The 19,113-nt window shown below is 38.4% G+C and overlaps 1 protein-coding gene across 1 annotated transcript in view; it reads left to right on the forward strand.

Annotated features, from left to right (window-relative positions):
* The first annotated feature begins 1,105 nt into the window (after positions 1-1,105).
* Positions 1,106-19,113, forward strand: part of RICTOR (RPTOR independent companion of MTOR complex 2) — a 76,426-nt gene continuing 58,418 nt past the window's right edge. The window contains exons 1-2 of the mRNA XM_058864337.1: positions 1,106-1,483; positions 1,634-1,681. Coding sequence (XP_058720320.1) covers positions 1,435-1,483; positions 1,634-1,681 — 97 coding nt within the window. The 5' untranslated portion in view covers positions 1,106-1,434. The remainder of the gene's footprint in view (positions 1,484-1,633; positions 1,682-19,113) is intronic.

A 19,113-nucleotide genomic window follows, 5' to 3' on the forward strand; every position in this document is an offset into this window, starting at 1 on the left:
CAAATCCAATCCTGACTGGGCCAATGTTTAGTGGTGAGTCAAGATATGTGAAAATAATTAGACAACAGCAGAATTTGTAGTAAATAGCATGCAGCATTACCACCAGCACCAGCAGTTAATTTGGCATTCTCAGAAGGTCAAGGGCTCTGTAGACAAGAAAACCTGAAGGACAGCCCTGAGGCACATTGATGAAACTGCTCAAGGAAGTTTGGCCTGTTCCTGTGTTAGGGACAGATGAAATTTTATTGTTTAGAGCCTTTAATTTTCAGAACCTTTGGTTCCTCCATAACATCAGCTTCATAGTTAACAAGCAAAAATCATAATCCAGAAGTTTTTGAAAATCGTATCTTAAATTAAGTGTATTTGATATAATTATAACAAGATTCTTCCATGTCTGGCATTAACTGATATGACAAAAAGTTTTTCCACTGTCTTAACAAAGTAAGTATTAATGTTTTAGAGCTGCACCAGTAAGTGCAAAAATTTTGAGATGAAACTTAATGTTCATGAATACTCCCAGGCTTTTACAAGTAATTCTGGATCTGAATTGAAAGACCTAAAGAGAAGAGGGAAAATTCAGGGTGGAAAATGATTGACTAGAAGACAGGAAAACAGTTATCTAAACTTGTGAAGATATTTTTATAGGGCTGGCTACTTCCACACATAACTTTATTATTTTCTGGATTTGGTCTAGAGAATTTGGGATGTCAGAGAGCAAGGATTTGCCTCGTCTATGTTTGTCCACAGCATCAGGGTGGGCTGTGGGGTGATGTGGGGCGCTATCAGCAAATTTAAACTTCTCCCTAAAGAGGAACCAGTATGTCAGTGCATGGTTTCTTGCAGTGGGACCTCATTATCACATTGGGGTTTTTTTCCGGTGGGGTTCATTCAGGGTTTTTTGGTTGGTTGTTGGGGTTTTGGGTTTGTTTCTTCGTTTTCTAACATGCATTTTAAATATGCATTTAAATATGCATATATTTTATTAACTAAGTTTCACAAATGTAAAAGCAGTGTGAAAATCAGTAAGCAGATCAACACTTGAGCCTACAGAGAGACCCGCTGAGCACAAACCAAACAAGAGAAGAAAGGCTATTCCTTTTTTCCTGTTTTTAATTACTTCACGCTTTAAAAAGCAGAAAACATCCGGCGTACAAAGCCCACGGTCACGCCGCACCCACGTGAATTACCACCTCATCACAAGGCCGAGAAATCGGGCGGGCAAAGCCAGAAAGAACGAAACAAACAAACAAACAAAAACAAACAAACAAAAGGAATAAAAGAGTAATTTCTGCTGTCAGGCCGCTCCCGCGCCCGCCCCGCGCCCGCGCTGAGGGGGAGGTGCCGGGGGTGGCGCCCTCCGCGTCGGCGGTTCCACGCGCCTCCCCTCGCGAGAGCGGGCGAGGTTTCCGGTGTTGTGGCTGCGGGGCCGCAAACATGGCGGCGACGCTCCGCGCCCGCTCGCTGAGGCACCTCCGCATCCGAGGTGAGGAGCGTCCCGCGGGCAACCCCGCCGGCGCCTGCACCGCCACGCTGCCCGCCGGCGCCCCCCGCTCCTCTCCTTCCTTTCTTCTCCCTGTCCCCGGCTTCTTCCTCTCCGCCCGTCTAACGTGCTTCTCTCCCCCCGTCCCCGCAGGTCGGAACGACAGCGGCGAGGAGAACGTGTCCCTCGATCTTAGCCGAGGTACGGGCGGGGTGTGTGTGTGGGGGGGGGGGCGCCCGAGCCTCGCTGCGCCCGAGGCAAGCGGGGGGCGCGGCGGAGCGGAGCGGCCTGGTGGTGCCGTGGGGCGGGCTCGGGGGCCGAGGCCGCCGCCGGGGGCTGAGCGGAGCCGCCCGCGGGTGGGAGCCGCTCCTCGGATACCATGGGGCCGCGCCGGGGCCGTGGCCGGGCCGCTCCGGGGCCGTGGGGCTCCTTCCTCGCTGGCGTGCGTGCTGAGGCTGCTCGGCCGCGGCTGGGGCTGCCCTTGAAATCCCTGTTGCTCGCAGGCAGGGTTGTTCACAGTGCCTGACCCTCCGGCCGATCGTACCGTGCGCCTCCGAGCAGCACCTCGGCAGCGGCCACTGCTCCTGTTTCCATCTCTTTTTCGTGTATCCCTGCCTGCCCTAGGCCGGCTGGCCACCCCGTTTACCCTGAGCTTCTTGCTCCAAGACCAGCAGCCGCTCATCTCCCTTTTGCTTATTAAATTGCTCCAAACATCCTCCCCTGCTCTCAGATGTGTGTGTGCCGGGGGCGGGGGGGTTCGGTTGAGAGGAAGGAAGCAACGCTGCTACACGCTAAGAAGTTTTGTCTCAGAATAACAGGTACTCTGTCCCTACCCACATGTATAGGGACGTGATCTTTCCTCGCTGAGGACTGAGACAAGGGTTAGGCCCTCCCAAAGAGACGAGTAAAATTCAAAAAGCAAACTGGAATATTACTGCTCCAGAAGTAGTGATATTTTGTGGGACAGAGGATACTGGTTTGGGGAGGGAATGAAGTTGATGTTGGTGTGTAACTGTTCTGCTTCAGGAGATCCAGGATTGCTATTAAGCTGAATAATATTTTATGGGGAAGTAGGCAGGGAAATGACAGAATCAATGAGATAAAAGTGGCTGTGAAACGGAAAGGAAGTAAAAATACTAGCAGTAGAAGAAGTGTTTTTAGCTTGGAATTGTTGATACTGCATCATACTTTCTCTAATTCTCTTTTCCCACAAAGTTAGCTGTGTTTAGAATTACTTTATTATGCAGTTTTATCGTGGGCTACAAGTTATCTCTGTGTATACATATCATATTTACAAGTTTGTTTCAATAACTGGGAAAGTTGCTGGGGTTTCCTCAGTTTAAAGAAACAGACTTCTCATTCCATCTCCCAATGGACGTTATTGCTGTGTAGAAATGCTGTCTTTAAAAATGAAAACAAGTGAAACTTTCGTCAGCGAAATGTGGAAAGAAGGTCTTAACAGTTTAAGCACATGAAAAAGTTATTACTGTAAGTAGTGTTACCACTTTATGAAATCTGCAGAATTAGAATTTTAGTGAATGGGTTAAATAATTTTTTTATGTTCTGTAGCATACTGAAGTGTTCTGAGGTGAAAGAACAATTCACAAAATTTAAATGCTGCAGTGGTAATTTTGAGATGTAGTCTGTTTGAAATTTTCTAATCAGAATTTGATAGGTGACTATCATTGTGATACTGATTTTTTTCCATGAGGTGTTTTTAGCAGCCTGCTGATTCCAAGCGACCCATAGTAGTAGCAGTACAACTGTTACACATGTATCATGTTGTAAAAGAGGCTCTTGAGTAAGATGCAAACCACATTTTTAATACGTGTTTTCATTTTTTATAAATGAGAAAAGGTACTTTGCACTGTGGCAATATATCATCTGTTAACAGAAGAACAATCACTGGGAAAATTGAATAAAAAGCTGCTTTAAATAGATGTCGAAAACCCAACGGTTTTGGGGTTTTTGTTAGAAAAACTACAGCTGACTGATCGGTAACATGTATAGCACCATATATGCGTGGTAGATATTAGCTGCATTTTAAAGAGGAAACAAAAGCAAGAAGCTTAAAAGTCTCAGCAAGACATTAACTAAGCTAGATGATAACTTGATTTCCATGGTGAACACAATGAGTATTTGTTTTTCCAGCTGTTACAATAGTTATGTAAGCAATTATTTTAAATATTTTGTCACCCTAATTTGGTACTAATAGCGCAGTGTTTTGATTCACTCTGCTGTGCAGATCACATAGCTTTCCACAGGACTCACGTTTGCATGAGCTTAAAAGAATGTTCTAATGGTTTTGGTTTCCCGGTACAACTGAACTTTGTGTTGATTAACGTGAAATATCTGATTTGTACAAAGTAGAGAATCACCATAAACAGAGCCTCAGCCATATGCTTCTATTTACAGGGGCCTCTTTGTTACAAACACAATAAATTATATTGGTACTGCCTTATTTTGAACAGGTTCCTGTTAGTAATGCCACGACTTAGCATACAGGTTAGGCCTTTACTCGTCCATACCTGTAGACTGTATAGTGACTATACTTCCCATGCAAGAGGCCAGTGCTGTTACTAAGAATTTCAAAACAAATAATAGATGTGGGGAGAGCAGTCCAGTTTGTGGCTGCTCTCGGTTCTGCTTCTTCCTGGCTCTTCATACAGTAAGGCTTGAGGACTGTCTTGGTACTTGCAGAATGCTCTACATTGCTCTGTATGTGTTTGGTTTGCTCTTTTCTCTGGTTCTGTAGTTATAGGGTGGCTCATTTTCCCAGAAGACACCAAGCTTTTTACAAATTTTTACCATGACTGCTATACTAGGTTTATTTTTTAGAGCTTCTTGGTGCTTTGCCTTTTTAAAAAAGATACATTATGTTTATGAAAGTGATCTTGTATGATGGTGGATGCTGCATGTTGAGTGTTTGTGTAGGTATATATGAGCTTTCTGTTTATGCTTATTTGCCTGGTTAAAGATAATAATGTAAGTACGTGGTTAGCTTTTTCTGTTGCTTGTTTTTACTTCTTTTGGGGCAGTGGTTCTTTGGGGTTTTTTTGTGTGTTTTTTTTTTTGTTGGGGTTTTTGTTGTTTTTAGTTTGATATTTTTAGGTGTGTTTGTTTGTTTGTTTGTTTTTGAGTGTTTTTTCTATTTATTTTGTTTCTGAGCCACTCAGCCCTGTCCATCTTCTAAGGGAATTCTGATCAATCTTTTTCAAGAAAACCACTTTGCTGAAAGGTTGATCAGCTCTGGAAAAATTGTCCCCAGGATAAACATTTTTGTATATAATGTTGGTATATCAAGAAAAAATGGTACAGATACAGGGTAGACTGACTGCATTTGTCTACTGAAGATCATCTGTACTGTATTCTGTTGCTTACAAAATTGCAGTTAATCATTTTGATTTAGAGCACTCATGTTATGGCCTTGTGTTATATTACCTGTTCAGAATAGAACAGAAAAGGAAAAGGAGGACAGACTCACCACCGGTACAACTCCCACTGCAGTCATCTGGAAGGAATTAGCAGTAGGATGAGAGAGATTGGTTTAATTAGACTACTGAAACCAAGCTCATAACTTCCTAAGGCTAGAAACAGCAATTGGAGGTATTGACCAGATTACTGCATTTGGTAGGAATTTCTCCGCTGACTTTGGCCATCATTGTATATATAACCATAACACAAATACTGTGCACCTTATCTTTGTTTCTGACTGTTTCACAGCCATTTGAACCTGAATCACAGAAGTGCATATACCTCCCAGAGCTCTGGGCACTCTTAAAGGCATGTGTAATCCACACTTCATTTGCTCCTAAATTTCTGCAGGGAGGTTGGACTATGTGACCTTGAAAGGTCCTTCTCAACCCAAGCCATTCTGTGATTCTTTGCTCACCTCTGTAACTGAATCACCTTATACTGCTGGGTGACCAACACCTCTTCCTTTGCTGGAATTTTGGCTGTTGTCACTAGGTCTTGAAAGCCTAAGTAGTTTGAAACTTGGCTAGTTGAGAGCAGTCTGATGGTTCATTACCTGTAGTCAGGCTCATCTTCCTTCAAGGGATCCCTATTTTCTTGGAATCCTGTAGCTCAGAGGTTGCACTGTCTGTTAGGAAATTTTCAGATAGAGTTTTCTTACCAGTGCAGGGGTGCCAACTGCATACTGAAGTTGACTAGAGTGCTGTTTGTGCCCGTATGTATTCATTTCCTCCTTGAGGGTAACAGTCTTCACTTGCTGAAGTGAAGACTGTTCTTCACTTACTCTTTAAGTAACTGAAATGTATCTATACTCAAGCATTAGTATTTAATTTATCATTTAAAAACATGCATTACAAGATTCTACTTTGGTTATCAACTTTTCTTGTACAGCCAATTCTATTTTGTAGGTGTTGAGTCTTTTGACTAACGCAGGACACACATGAACAAAGCAGCAGCTGAGAAAACTGGTTGGTTTTTTTCTCCCTGAGACTGATACCACAAAATTGACACAGTGTTGTCTGAGAAAATACTCTTTTTCCTTTTTGCCTTCATTTCCTCCTGTCATGTAGGTAATAATAAAACATAAAGCAGTTCCATTTAACTTCATGAGGTTTAAATGGTGTTACATTTCTTACTGTGCTAGCATAATTTTAAAGTGTGTAGTATTTGATTCCATGTTCCCACATGGTAAATTGTAATGCATTGCATGCAGGGCAAACATCTTGGGATGCTATTTGCAGTTTACAGCCCACAGAAATGTCGGGCATTTTTAAGGGTTATTTGTGGGATAGTTAAAGAAGGCTGGATGAATTTTGTTTCCAAAATCAGCTTGAGATTTGATGACCATACTGTTTCCAGCTTCCTTCATCAGTATGAAAGAAGCCAGGAGGAACAGAGCACACAATCTGATACCGAAAGCTCAAACAGAGGGGGAAGGAGAAAAAAACCCCTTTGGATTGCTTGCAGTGTGGCAATATGGAAACCACTACAGAAATGGCAGCTAGTTCATACTTTTGATGGCTCAGAGGCAGTTCTTCCACTCTAATGGCAACTGTTACAGAAAGCCTTTAGGTGTTTTTTTTGTGTAATACTCCTGGGAAATGTGGCCTGGCTTGAAAATGTGGAGAAGTGGGGCTCCGCCACATGATAGAAACAGTGTTTTAAAAATAGCCAAATAATCAAAATGTGTGGGCACCTTTCACCCTCCCTTTGCAGTATGCCATCATTTTCATGGGTAGCTATAGCAGGATGTTGTGCTTGAGAAGGTCACATAGAGCAATAGGTGTTTTTTGCTCCCTTGTTTGAGAATCTGTAACAGAAACTGTAATAGTTGTGAAAAGGTCATTAGTAACATTTTTTATTCATTCTCTTGAGGCATGAACAGTTGGAGAGACCTCTTACTTTGCTGACCAAGAAATGTTATACTGCATTATTTTTGTATGTTGAAGTTTTTTGTTATATAGGGGGAACAAAGAGAAAGTGATCAATGATGGTGGCCTGCTAACATTTTGGCAATGTGTAAGCTTTTGATAGGTTTTAAAAGTAAGAGAGTTAAAGTACTGAATACATGCACTTCAGAATTAAGTCATACACTTAACTTTCCTCTCTGCACTTGTGCTTGCACTTGTGCTTTAGCTGACTGTTGTTTTGGAATTGTATAGTGCATTGTCCCAGTTAGATTAATAACACTTCTGTACCTTTGGCTTTGCTTCCTAAGTACTGCTTTTATAATCTTAAGACTTCTTAGAACTACTAAGATGGTGTGTGCTTAAAACATTTCCATTTTCCATTTCTTCAAAACAGGAACAACGTTTTTAATGAAGGAAAAATTTCAGCAAAAGGCCACTTCAAAATCATATGGCTTGCTTATCTGTTGCTAAGATTTCTCTAGGAATTGGGTACTACCATGTCTTTGAAGATCTGCCCTCATATCTGTCTTTAAAGTGTTTGTGTATAGCACCTCTAAATTTGTTTTTGTGTGTGGGTTCTTTGTTCTTGCTGCTGTGGTCAGAGAATAAAACGACTGTTCTAAGATCTTGTACTTTCTGTTACAAGAGATTGTTCTATGATTTGGATCGGTATCAATATACTGATCCAAAAACCTTCTTAGATGTTTAAGCAATGCTGTGTTTTCATGACTTTCTTCAGCATTCTTCCTTCCTCCCCAAGTGCTGAAGTATCAAAATCTCCTGCTGCCTTCTTGATATATGAGTCTTTGTCATAAATGTTATTCAAGTTTTTTTGTTGCTTTGCAGCATCCCACTTAGAGATTAGAGTGATGCTTAGTTTTGGCATTTTTTTCTGTTAAAGTCTATCCAGTGTAGATGCTGTGTAAAGGAACACACCCCTCACCATAAATACAGTAAACAAGGAAGCTGTGTCAACCATCTCCTGTCCATAAAGAAATGCATTGCTTGCGCAGGCTGTTGACCTTCATCTGTACTTCACCAGTTACCTAACAATCTCAGGAGTTTTACCCTAATAACATAGAAGAGAAGCTTAACGTCAGGTCCAGTTATTTTTCTTTAAAGTGGTAGGAAGTGAAATAGTCACACTTAAAATTGCAGTTTTCTTGCTCTTAATATCCACATAAACTCAGACACTGCAGAAAAGAGCAATGCTCAAGAGCTTTATAGGACAGCGTAAGAACTGATCTTGAAATGATCACTGACTTGGGGAAATGTGCTGAAAAATCATGTAAGTTTTTCTTAACTTTTATACTAGTAGAAACGCATTCTGAGAATTCTTTTTTAAAACAGTAAACGACACAAGTCATCTACTTTTAATACTGACTACCTTCTTGAGCTATCACAAGAACATGTGTCTTGAGACTTAGATAACTACACAAAAGATCAGATAAAGTAAGAAGTTTGCTTTTCTTTGGAAGTGTTTTACCTGCATTCAGGAAGGAAGATGCTTATACAGTAGCGAAGGGGAATTCTCACACTGATCAGTGCTCCTGTGAATACTTCTGATACAGAAGGTAGGTAATATAACACTGCTACACAAGTGCTGGATGGTACTTGTCAAATTTTTAACTGGAGCACTTATAACTGTCGCAAAAAAATGCATCTGTTCTAGTTTAAGAGTCTTTAATGTTGGTATATGTTTGTATATGTTGCAGATTTTTTTTTTTTTTTTCATTTGCCTATCATCTGGTGATGATAGGATGGAAAATTTTGGAAGCAAAACTTCAGAGTATGATTAGTGAAAAGTGTATTCCTCAAATCTTTGTGTCTGAGGTAAAGGAGGAACACTGGTAAAAATGCATAAATGAAAAAAAGTAGTAAAAAAAACCCAAAACAAAACACAGAACCCAATCCCAAAGAACAACAACAAAAAATACTTACAGGTATATTTTTAGTTATGTGACTGAATTTTACTAGCACATACTTGAAAGCTTTCTAGGTGTCAGCGGTGGCCTGCATAAGTTTTGATAAGTAAATATACTAAGGAAATCTCTTCACCTGAATTCTACCTGAACGGTAATAGCCTTTGAATCAATGTTGTTCATTAAAAAATTAACCTGAGTGATAGCCTTTATGAACATTTTCCTAAAAGGGGTGATTTTTTTTTTTTTCTAAATTTACTGGTTTTGTTCATCACTAGACTTCTCTAATCTCATTTTAGTTAAACTGCTATTTAGTGTGGTGGGTTTGGGTACATATGAAAATTCACTCAGGTGGTTGCTCCTGCAACATTTCAGAAATACAGTTTTAAGTTTATTTATTTGCTTGTTTACTAGAAATATGCTTAATTGTTTTAAATGCACAACAAAAATTTTTAATTCTGTTTCAGTTGGAAAAATGGCTAGAGAACATAATTTCATGCTGTTTATACATGATACTTGCAGTAACCCTTTAAGTCCAAGAGAATGGTAAAGATGATGTTACTTGCCGTCTTTGAAATGGCTCCTCTGAGTTAGCAGTTGTTTGGCTGAAATGAACTACTTCTCTATGCCCTATTTGCATAAGTGTTCATTGTGAAATGGACTACCTCTGTTGATTTGAGACTAGAGAATGATTGGTAGGAGATATTTATACATAGAGTTAAGGTATTTAAAGCAAAAAATATGGCCTTGATTTATGGAAAAATACACAATAATTGTACGAGTGAAAAAGAATAATTTCATTAATCTCTTCACATAAAAGTGTACAGTGAACAACACAGGGATTTTGTTTGGGTTTTTTTGGATGCATAGAAGATTGCTTTCCTGCTTGAAGTGTACATAGACTATAAATAAATACGTGTATTTAAAAATAATTACTTCATCAGAATGGAGGACTATCAAGAACAGCTGTTGCCTAGAAATTACTTACTTAAAAACAAATTATTAAATCTGTAACTAATCTTATTCCTTTATTACCTCCTGAACATCAGTGAAGTCAGAATTTGGTTTCAGCAACCTCATATCTAGAGAATTTAGAATGTGTTCATCTCCTTCTTTATGCAAACCATATGTGTGTGTGGTGGGTAGACTTCTGGGTTTTTTTATGAAGTACAAAAAATGAAATAGAAAAAATCTTGCTGTTTCTATAAATGTGGCATTTGCAGCTCAGTTTTTAGCTTAGCCTGTTATTTCAGCAGGTTTTTCTAAGTTGAGATTGACCAACAGATTAGGTGTCTTCTGTCTTCAGAGAATTGTACTTAGATCTCATTAAATCTATAAATATGACTGACACTTCCTGTCCTTTTACAGGAGAAGGAGTAGAAGTCTTGAATGGTCACTGCAATGTGACTATATCACCTTTGTGACACATGGACATCGTCGCTTCCTTAGTATGAGGGAAGCCCACAAATGTCATCTATCAGCACTGTTTTGAAATCTTCTGGTTATAACATTTTAGGATGGGGAAATTAGCACATGACACTGGCTGCAGTTTAATTTTTTCCTGTCAGTGAAAGTGCAGTCAGTGCTGTTTGTGAATTACTTGTAGTTCCTAGTTGTGTCCTATTGGCAAACTGGGTGATCCTAGATCTGCTAATTTTGATGGACTTCTTTACATGATACCCTATGTAACAGGATATTTCTGGGACAGTGGCTACTTCCTGACAGCTTTCAGTTTATTAGTAAGAGCCATGTAACATTTATGTTACATGCTTTCTTGAACATATTAAAATGATGTGGAGAAGAATCAAAATGTTGATTGAGAAAACAGTTGTCGAATAGGATCATATTTCAGTTTAATAATGTTCAGATAAATATGTCATCAAAATTTTCTTGAGTGGTTTTGAAATCAGATTTGCCTGGTCCTCTCTCCAAATATTAGTTGCAGGATGTCAGGAAGCCAAAGTATTTTATTAAAACAGCTGAAAATTACAACCATCCTGATATTTCTACTTCTAGAAGTGGTAGCAGAAAAGAAGAAAATGGGTTGGAAGAACTGAAGATAATTTTCTCAACCATTACAATAAGCTCACATTCACCATTCAAATTCATCATTCATGTTCTGGGAAGTATTAATTTGATTTGTGTACCAACATAAGCAATTTTATAAATCTGGGAAAGGCTTTTACTGGCTCTTGACCATAAGAACAGTTGTACTGGGTCACTCCAACCTTGGCAGTAGTTGATAATTGTTGCAGAGAAGAGAGCAGAACAACAGGAAAAACAAATGCATAGTCACACAGTTATGGAATGTTCCCCAGCCTCCAGCATTTTGACCCGCTCTGGTATTTTTCTTTTTTTTTTTTTTTTTTACCCTTTCTCTTTTTTCTTTTAAACATCTGAGCTTTTGAAAGTTTAGAGGAAGTTCTTCCTGAATTTATCCTGTATTCCAGGATAATTTATATTTGTGTATTATTAAGTGGTCATGATAGAAATTTTAAGAGACTATAATTCCAGTTTAGTTTTAATCATGATAATACACAATAGTTATAGTTGTGTATCTTGTAGCGCAGAGGGATGACATTGTGGTAGGATTTTTTTGATGGGTGAGAGGCAGAGAGCTGGGAATAAGTTTGTAATTCACAAAGACTTGATACATATCAAGACTTATTGCTGTGATTCTTGTCATCAACATCATGTCTTCCTGGGAGTTGAGGATATAACTGTAAATTTAAATGGAGGACTAAATTAAACATCTTGTTGCTGTGAATAGACAAGTTTTTTTTAAAGAACTATTTTTTTAATATGCCTTGGTACCTTACATAGTCTTAACTAACAGTATTTAATAGTATTTTCATAATTGGTCTTTGAGGAAGCTTATGCAGAACACTGGATTTTGTATTGCTATAAAGCATTTAAAGAATAGTTTGTTTATCAAAAACTGTATATAATTAATTTTCAAGTCAACCTTGTAGCTATCCTTTGGAATGGTCCTTCAGTTTTCTCTTTCTGTCTTGGGAAAGCTTTTAACATTTCAGCTATGAAACCCATTTCTTAGGAGTTTTAGCAGTAAAGCAGTGCTGCTTACAAAGCTGCTACACAAGATCACACATGGGGAATAATTAACATAGTTCCAAGGTGAGGATGTAAGAATGACTTTTCTATAGATACAATCTCAGGGTCTTGGTTAGAATTTATATATAGACACCATTTTGGAAAGTAGTCCATTTTGGAACTACTCTTCAAGCTGACTGCAACACCACACTATTTATTTCCTATCACCTTTACATATATGTAGGATATTAAAATTTAAACAAAAAAATCCTTAAATTTACGACATCTATGCACATCTGCAAAAGAGAAATATGTACAATCACAGTAAGTATTTAAATTTTACTTACTTGTTTTCAGAAACACGTGTGTGCCAAAGTAACCCTGATATATGATTTCCTGTTTTTCTGACGTTCTAGTGATTCCTGGGTCCTACCTTGAATATTCTGTCTTTTCCACTGATTTCTAGTTCATAGGCATTTTTTTATATGGGATGGTTAATTTCTGCCTGAGTGATGTAGGGAGAAGAACAGTTTTGTGACTTTCTTTGCTGACTGCCATGAAAGAGGGGATGTGTACTTTCTTCCATATTAGTGAGCCAGTTTCATATATTCACATCTTTCTTAAGCAACAAGGGTGAATATAGTCTGGGTTCTTAGTTTTTGTTTGCTTTCTGTTTTAATGAACATGAGTTACTGGAACTTACTTATATTCAAAATAAAGTGCTCTTTGTATGGTTTCCCCAATGAAAGCTATGGATCTAAACTAAATAAATCTCTAAGGCATTCGGCTGAAATCACTCTTTTAGTCATAGGTACTTTTTAACTCTCAGTTAACTGATAAAACTTGATACATGTGTGGATTTTTTTAGTCTAAAATTTTCAAGTCCTATTTGGCAAAATTTTTACAGTACAACGTATTTCCCACCTTATGGCTTCAAGTGTGATAGCAGAATTTTAACTATGATTGTAGAGGATATCCATCTGGTTTAGTATTTAGTACATTTTTCAACATAGCTACCTTAACTTGATACTAAAAGCAGACGGGTTTTTCTGTTCTTACACTATAAATTAAGACATACCCTCAGTCTGAACATGTATTACTGTGTTTTTGGAAGATCACAATTTGAATGTAAAGTGTTAATCCACGATTTTTTTTTTTAAGCTGGCAAAGTAGAGTTGATGTGTTAATACAAGTAATACAGGAGTGATCTGTGTCACAGAGTTTGCTTTTTTATGTAGCTTTCTCATCTTTCATATTCTCAGGTTTTTTTGTGCAGTTTCCGCATTTTGAATTAAATGTAAATTAAGAATACTTTAGTATCAAGAAGATTACATAATTGTCCTGATTTTTTAATGGTATTTTATAATTTTACAGTATTAAATTGATAATGGTAGGATATGACTTATCATTGATGTCTCATTTCATTATTAAAGGTCTTGATTAAAATGTGTTTTAGGAGGCTGGTTACTTATCATACAGTCTTACATAGACACATCTAAGTAACTGACTTCTAATGTTTCCCAGTTTTTAATAACTTAAAACTTGTTTCGTGGAAGTGGAGAACAGTGCATTAATGTTTCTAGCTTATTTATTTCACTCAACTTCCTTCATTTTGGCAGCATGTACTTTAATGCACTACTAAGAACAGCTTAACAATATGCAATTGCATGGCATTAACACTTAAAAAATATCCAGTAAATATAGAGGTATATAGGAGGTTCACCAGAGTTTTCCAGTCATTACTGTGTTTCTTTCAGTAAGAGAAAGATACCTCTTGTGTTATTTGTCACTGATGAGATGCTTGACTGTAGTGAAGTACAACTTCCTTTTTTAAAGGAAGCATTTAGAAATATTTAATATTTTATTTAACTTTTTGTCCATGTGATTCTAGTAGGTGTGACATCAGCTGTTAGTGCAGTCTCTCACTTGAGAGTTACTATATATATATACATTGGCTACTGCATACAGTACTGTGTACTGTTTTAGAACCTACCAAGTGATGCATATAGTACACACTCCTCAGTTTAACTCATGCCTGGCTTCAGAGTTACTGAATTATTTGTGTGCTGAAGCCTACCATTCTTTTTTTTTTTCCATTTTCATTTGCATGTGCATAACAGAACAGCGAATTGGCATGCTTCTAGCATACTGAATGTGGTCAAACAATGCTGCTAAATCTCTCAGGAGAGAAGAGTCGTCACTTGTGCTAATATAGCTATTGCTGGTCCTATTTCATCCCTGCGTTAGATGGAGTGCTAGCTGTTTTGTGTAGCGGGACTTCTGTCGTGTTCTTTCTCTCTGGAGAATGGGATCTGTCAGAGTGCATCACTGGGGAAAAACAATGTCACAATCCTGAAGGGGTGAAAAAATGAGTCAAGCCTTAAAAGGTCATGAGAGTTTAAAAACAAACAAAAAAACACTGGAGATTTTTAATATCCAGCATCTATAAATTTCTTTTGGGCATAGAGAATCATGGGGTTCTTGAGGCTGGAGTTTTAAAAAAGACCAGCTTTGCTCTGTGCTGAAGACTATAATTTTAAATACAGGGTGTTAGTGCAAAGTATTGTGGGTGAGAAACTGTTTAGTGTAACAGAAGTAAAGAGAGCAACTACTGCTACTTCAGATTTTGCTGTCCAACAAGAAGCAGACAAAGAGAGAATGAGAATAATGAGCAAACTAAGCTGTTGCTGCAGGACGCAAGTGGGCTGACTTGCAGTTTTTATATGTATCAACAAGTTTTTAGATGACATTTGAGTGAAGTGGCTTTGTGTACAGTAATTGGGGCAGCTTGCCAGTTTTAAAGTCCAGGTAAAAAAAAAGGTGACTTTTTTCTACTGAGTGTTGTGTGGAACAGGTATGTCTTGCTTCCACCACTCTACCTGTGAATGGCTCAGTGCTCCAGCTACTTCTGAATGGGTTTTTTAAGAATTGAGTATTCAGTTTGAGTCAGTAACTCAGTAGAGAGCTAACATAGTCAGAAGAACAAGAAAGGGATTCTGCTGAGATACTTGGCAGGATAATTTTATTGTGAATTTGAAGATGGGTGCTGAAGATAGTGTAAAGCATAAGGGTACGTTATACAGTGGGACAGGAGAGGAAAGGAAAGTATGGGAAGGGGTTCTGCATCTTTTGGCAGAAGAAAGCTGTAAGATCTGTTTAGTCATTTTAGTGCATCAGAAGCACTATGGGAAACAATGTGAAGATATGTGGTTGCTGCTGTGGGCCAGCTGGAGATCATAGAATCGTTCTGTTTGCAATAAACCCTTGATCGAGTCCAATCATAAACCTGACATTGCCAAGTTCATCACTAAACTGTGTCCCTTAAGTGCAACGTCTGTGCATCTTTTAATTACCTCCAGGGGTGATGACTCAACTACTTCCCCGGGAAGCTAGTTCCAGTGCTTGACAACTCTTTTGGTGAAGAAATTTCTCCCAATAAGAGTCAGTGTATCAGTAATAACTGAAGTGAGTCAGGAAAAAATAGACTTTAGAGGGGGTCTTAAAATAATAAGTAGCTTCTCTTGGTTTTCGCTTTTAGATACAAAACAGGAACTTCTGAGGAGCTAGAGAGTAAGAGCTAAGAAATCTCTGCAGCAGTGATATGAATTGGGGTCCTTAAAACAACACATACAACAGCAGTTAGCTGAGTGGACTAGAGCATTGTGTTAATAACACCAGGGCTTTGAATTCAATCCCTGAAGCCATTTCCTGAAGAGTAAAGTCAGTAGAGTCAGTGGTTCTTCTGGTCCCTTCCAATTTAGAATATGCTGTGAATCTGTGAGACACCATCAGCAGCCCCTTCCTCTTCCCCAAAACCCCTCCCCCCCCCAACAAAGCAAACAAAAATCAACAAAAAAAACAAACAACAACAAAAAAGTCTTTGTCAGTACCAAGGTGAACTGTTAACCTTGATAATAAAATGTTAAGGCTGTGAAGAAGAGGATCAGTCTGTGATATTGCGCTATGTTTTTTTGCTATTTCTGTATTACTTGGTATTTTATAGTGCCTTTGTAAGATTTTGTGACAAGAGGATCTGATCTGTGATTACAGGAAGGCCACATGGCTTGGTTTTTAGAATCCAGAATGTATTTAGTCTGTTTCCAGGCCCATTTCAATGTGAGGGACAGACAGTCACCACTTATGAAGTCACAGTTTGTTTAAATTCTTTTACATCTGTGACATGAAATTTTCTTAGGCCTACCTGCCTTCCTTACTGGCTTTACTTTTACTAAAAATGAGTCACACGTGAGTAAGTCATAAAAATTTTCTACTTCTTTGTAATGTATGATGCATTTTCAGAAGAAGGAAAAACAGGATAGCCAGTCTTTCCTTTAAGTTAGCATGTCAGTTATTTTGTTAATTTTTTTATATGATACTTTTTGTGGGAAGATTCTTCTGAAGTTTAAAACCAGACTTCACCTGACAGTATTTGACCAGAAAGGCTTCTGTTATTTTAATTCCTTCTGAGGTAATATACTATGAAAGGGTCTTCATTTCTTTACTGTCTTGTTTTTCTGCAGCAGAATTGGTTTTGATAGGATTGAAGAGTGAGACAGCTAACTTGCCATATTTATATCATCAGTTCAGTAGTGGAAATTTCTGTCATGTTCTCAGTTTTCCTACAGTGTTGTAGCTTTTGCTCTTGAGCCCCCAGTTTGCTTCTAATTACTTACCTGCTAATAAAGCTTCTGGAAAATGCTTGACTGCCCTGATAAGCACCACAAACATGTCTTTCCTCAAACTTTTCAGTCTCTAAAAATGAGTTTTTTCTCAACTGAAAGAGGACATGATGAAGAAAAAGTTGTTGTAACTGCAGTTTTTCATGCAAAAAATAAAGGAAAATTGTTTTAGTACACATTTTATTTAGGCGTCCTTATTATATAGATCTGTCATTGCTACAGAATGGTTAATATGGGAAATTGTAATATCATTGTGTCCTTATTTCTTCACATCCAAACTGCCTTCTAACACAGGACAGCTCGGGCACATCTGAGTGCCCAGCTTTATCAGATAGCCAAGTAAGAGTGTCCATTGCACCAGAGGTTTTCTGGGCTAGTCCCATGGTCTTTCCTGTCCACACGGCAAGCTTAGTTTTTGTAGGGATTTATTATGCATGTGTAGCCATCTGCACTTTCAAAATTAAAACGTACCTTCAGTCATTTTGGAAAATTATGTTGCTCTAAAACTGCTTGCCTGGGATCTTTCTTGTCACATAACAGGGAATTCTACAGGTCCAAAAGTGTTGTGTGCCAGGGAAATTCCCACACATTACCCAAGGCAGGCTGAAGCATAGATATGAGCCAAACTGTACTTTCAAAGAAACCAGATTATGAGGAAATAATCCTCCTCTCTTGTTATGTTCTCTTGAAATTAAGGGACAATATGTTGTAATCTATTTGTAGTGCCGTAACTAATCCAAACTACTTGTTTTCAGTGTGCCCCATCCCTGAAAGAGTTCAAGGGCAGGTTAGATGGGGCTCTAAGTAACCTGATCTAATGAAAGATTCCCTGCCCATGGTGAGGGGATTGGAACGAGGTGATACTTTAAAGTCCTTTCAAATCCAAACCATTCCATGATTTTATGGCTTGTGCTATTGCAAACCCCTTAAACTGAGTTAAGCTGTGAAAAAGCAAATTATGCAGAGGAATCCTATACCTGATACAGATCCAGTCTCTAATTTCTGTATCATATCAAAATTTTTTTTTTCTTTTTTCCTAGGGATGCAAAGAGGTCCATGCATATATTCCAATTTAATTCAAAGTTATTAGATACCTGGTTTTACTGTGCATACTGCACCGCAGTGCATGATAGCTATGTCCATACTCGTGTATCTGATGGTTGACTTGGCATGTGTTGTGAGTAGATACGTGGAAAAGGACCTTTTGCATCAAGCTGGTGCTAATAGATATTGATTCCCATGTTTAAGAACTTATCTTGTCTTCCCAAAATCTTACTGTTCCTTTGTTTTGTTTGAACATTACCAGAATTATATGGTGTGACAGTAGCATGTCTCTACATGTGCTAAAGTTTCATTATAAACACCACAGTCAATTGATTACCTTACACTTGAGTAGGCATCTCGCAGCTAATCACGCTGATGGCATTTGATTTCATTGGCTCATAGACAAAATCTTCATTGACTACAGTGGGTTAACAGGTTTGTACACTTCAATTTGGGTGCCTACCTGTAAGTGTCATAATTTTAAATAATGTCTTGATTCCTGATGATGGTGCAAATACAGATCTTGTCTGTCCAAACACATTCTGGATATAGCCTAGTAAGGTTGCTACTTATGTTTCCTTTTCTAAATTTGTTTACATTTTTCAAGTACAGGAAGTGTAAAAGCATGGTTTGTAGAGAGGTAGTGAAGAAACTGCTTTCTTTACATCTCCAATGCTTGATTTCCTTTGCATAATGAAAAATACACAAACACACTTTTACAAAGAACAGGAAGGTAAAAGACTTTGTCTATGACACAAACTCAGCTGTAGCTGTTCCATTCTGCAGTAGGAGGCAAGTTTTTCTTACTGCATTTAGTGTGGGACACCGCACACAAAAGCTCTCTCTTTGCTGCCTTTTAGATGTCTGGTGTTCCGGCTTGTTCTAAAGACTTCATTTTATGTAGTGCAGTTATTTATGGTTTTTGGTAATGTATTACTTAATATTACTTATTACTCAATAGTTTGCATCTTCAGGATAGCCTTGGTTTTTCATTTATCTCAAGCTGCTGATACCTATCCTCAGCATCTAATCTAAAACTCCATGAGAATTCTGCATCAAATGAAGTCCCTTTATAAATACTATAAATACACTGCATAAATGATAGAACCTTTTAAAAACTGCCCTGCCACAGTACCACCACATACAGAACTTAATTCAGTGTCTATTACAGTAGCTCTCTGTGCAGCTCCCTGGGACCAGCCCCACTCTGCTGCTTGTTCCACTCTGCCTCAATTCTAGCCTTAATTCCAAATGTGGGATAAGAGTGTGTCTCTTCTCATCATGGTACTCATTTTCTCTTTTCTAGCAGAATGCAGGGTCATCAGTTGGTGTGTGAATAGTGGTTTGTGGGTGGCATTTTTTTTGTTCATCTGTTTTTGTTGGGATGGTAGACCCTTAAGAAGAAAGAATACATTCTTAAGCCTTTTGTTTACCTTGTAGTTCACTTCCTATGTCACTGGAAAGGCCTAGCCTCTATTTAAAGCATTGAAAGCATGGAAAGCAATTAATGTGGAGACCAGAGAGGAGATCTCATCTTTCCAAAATCCCACCAA

Source organism: Poecile atricapillus, chromosome Z, assembly GCF_030490865.1.
Source record: "Poecile atricapillus isolate bPoeAtr1 chromosome Z, bPoeAtr1.hap1, whole genome shotgun sequence".
NCBI lineage: Eukaryota > Metazoa > Chordata > Aves > Passeriformes > Paridae > Poecile > Poecile atricapillus.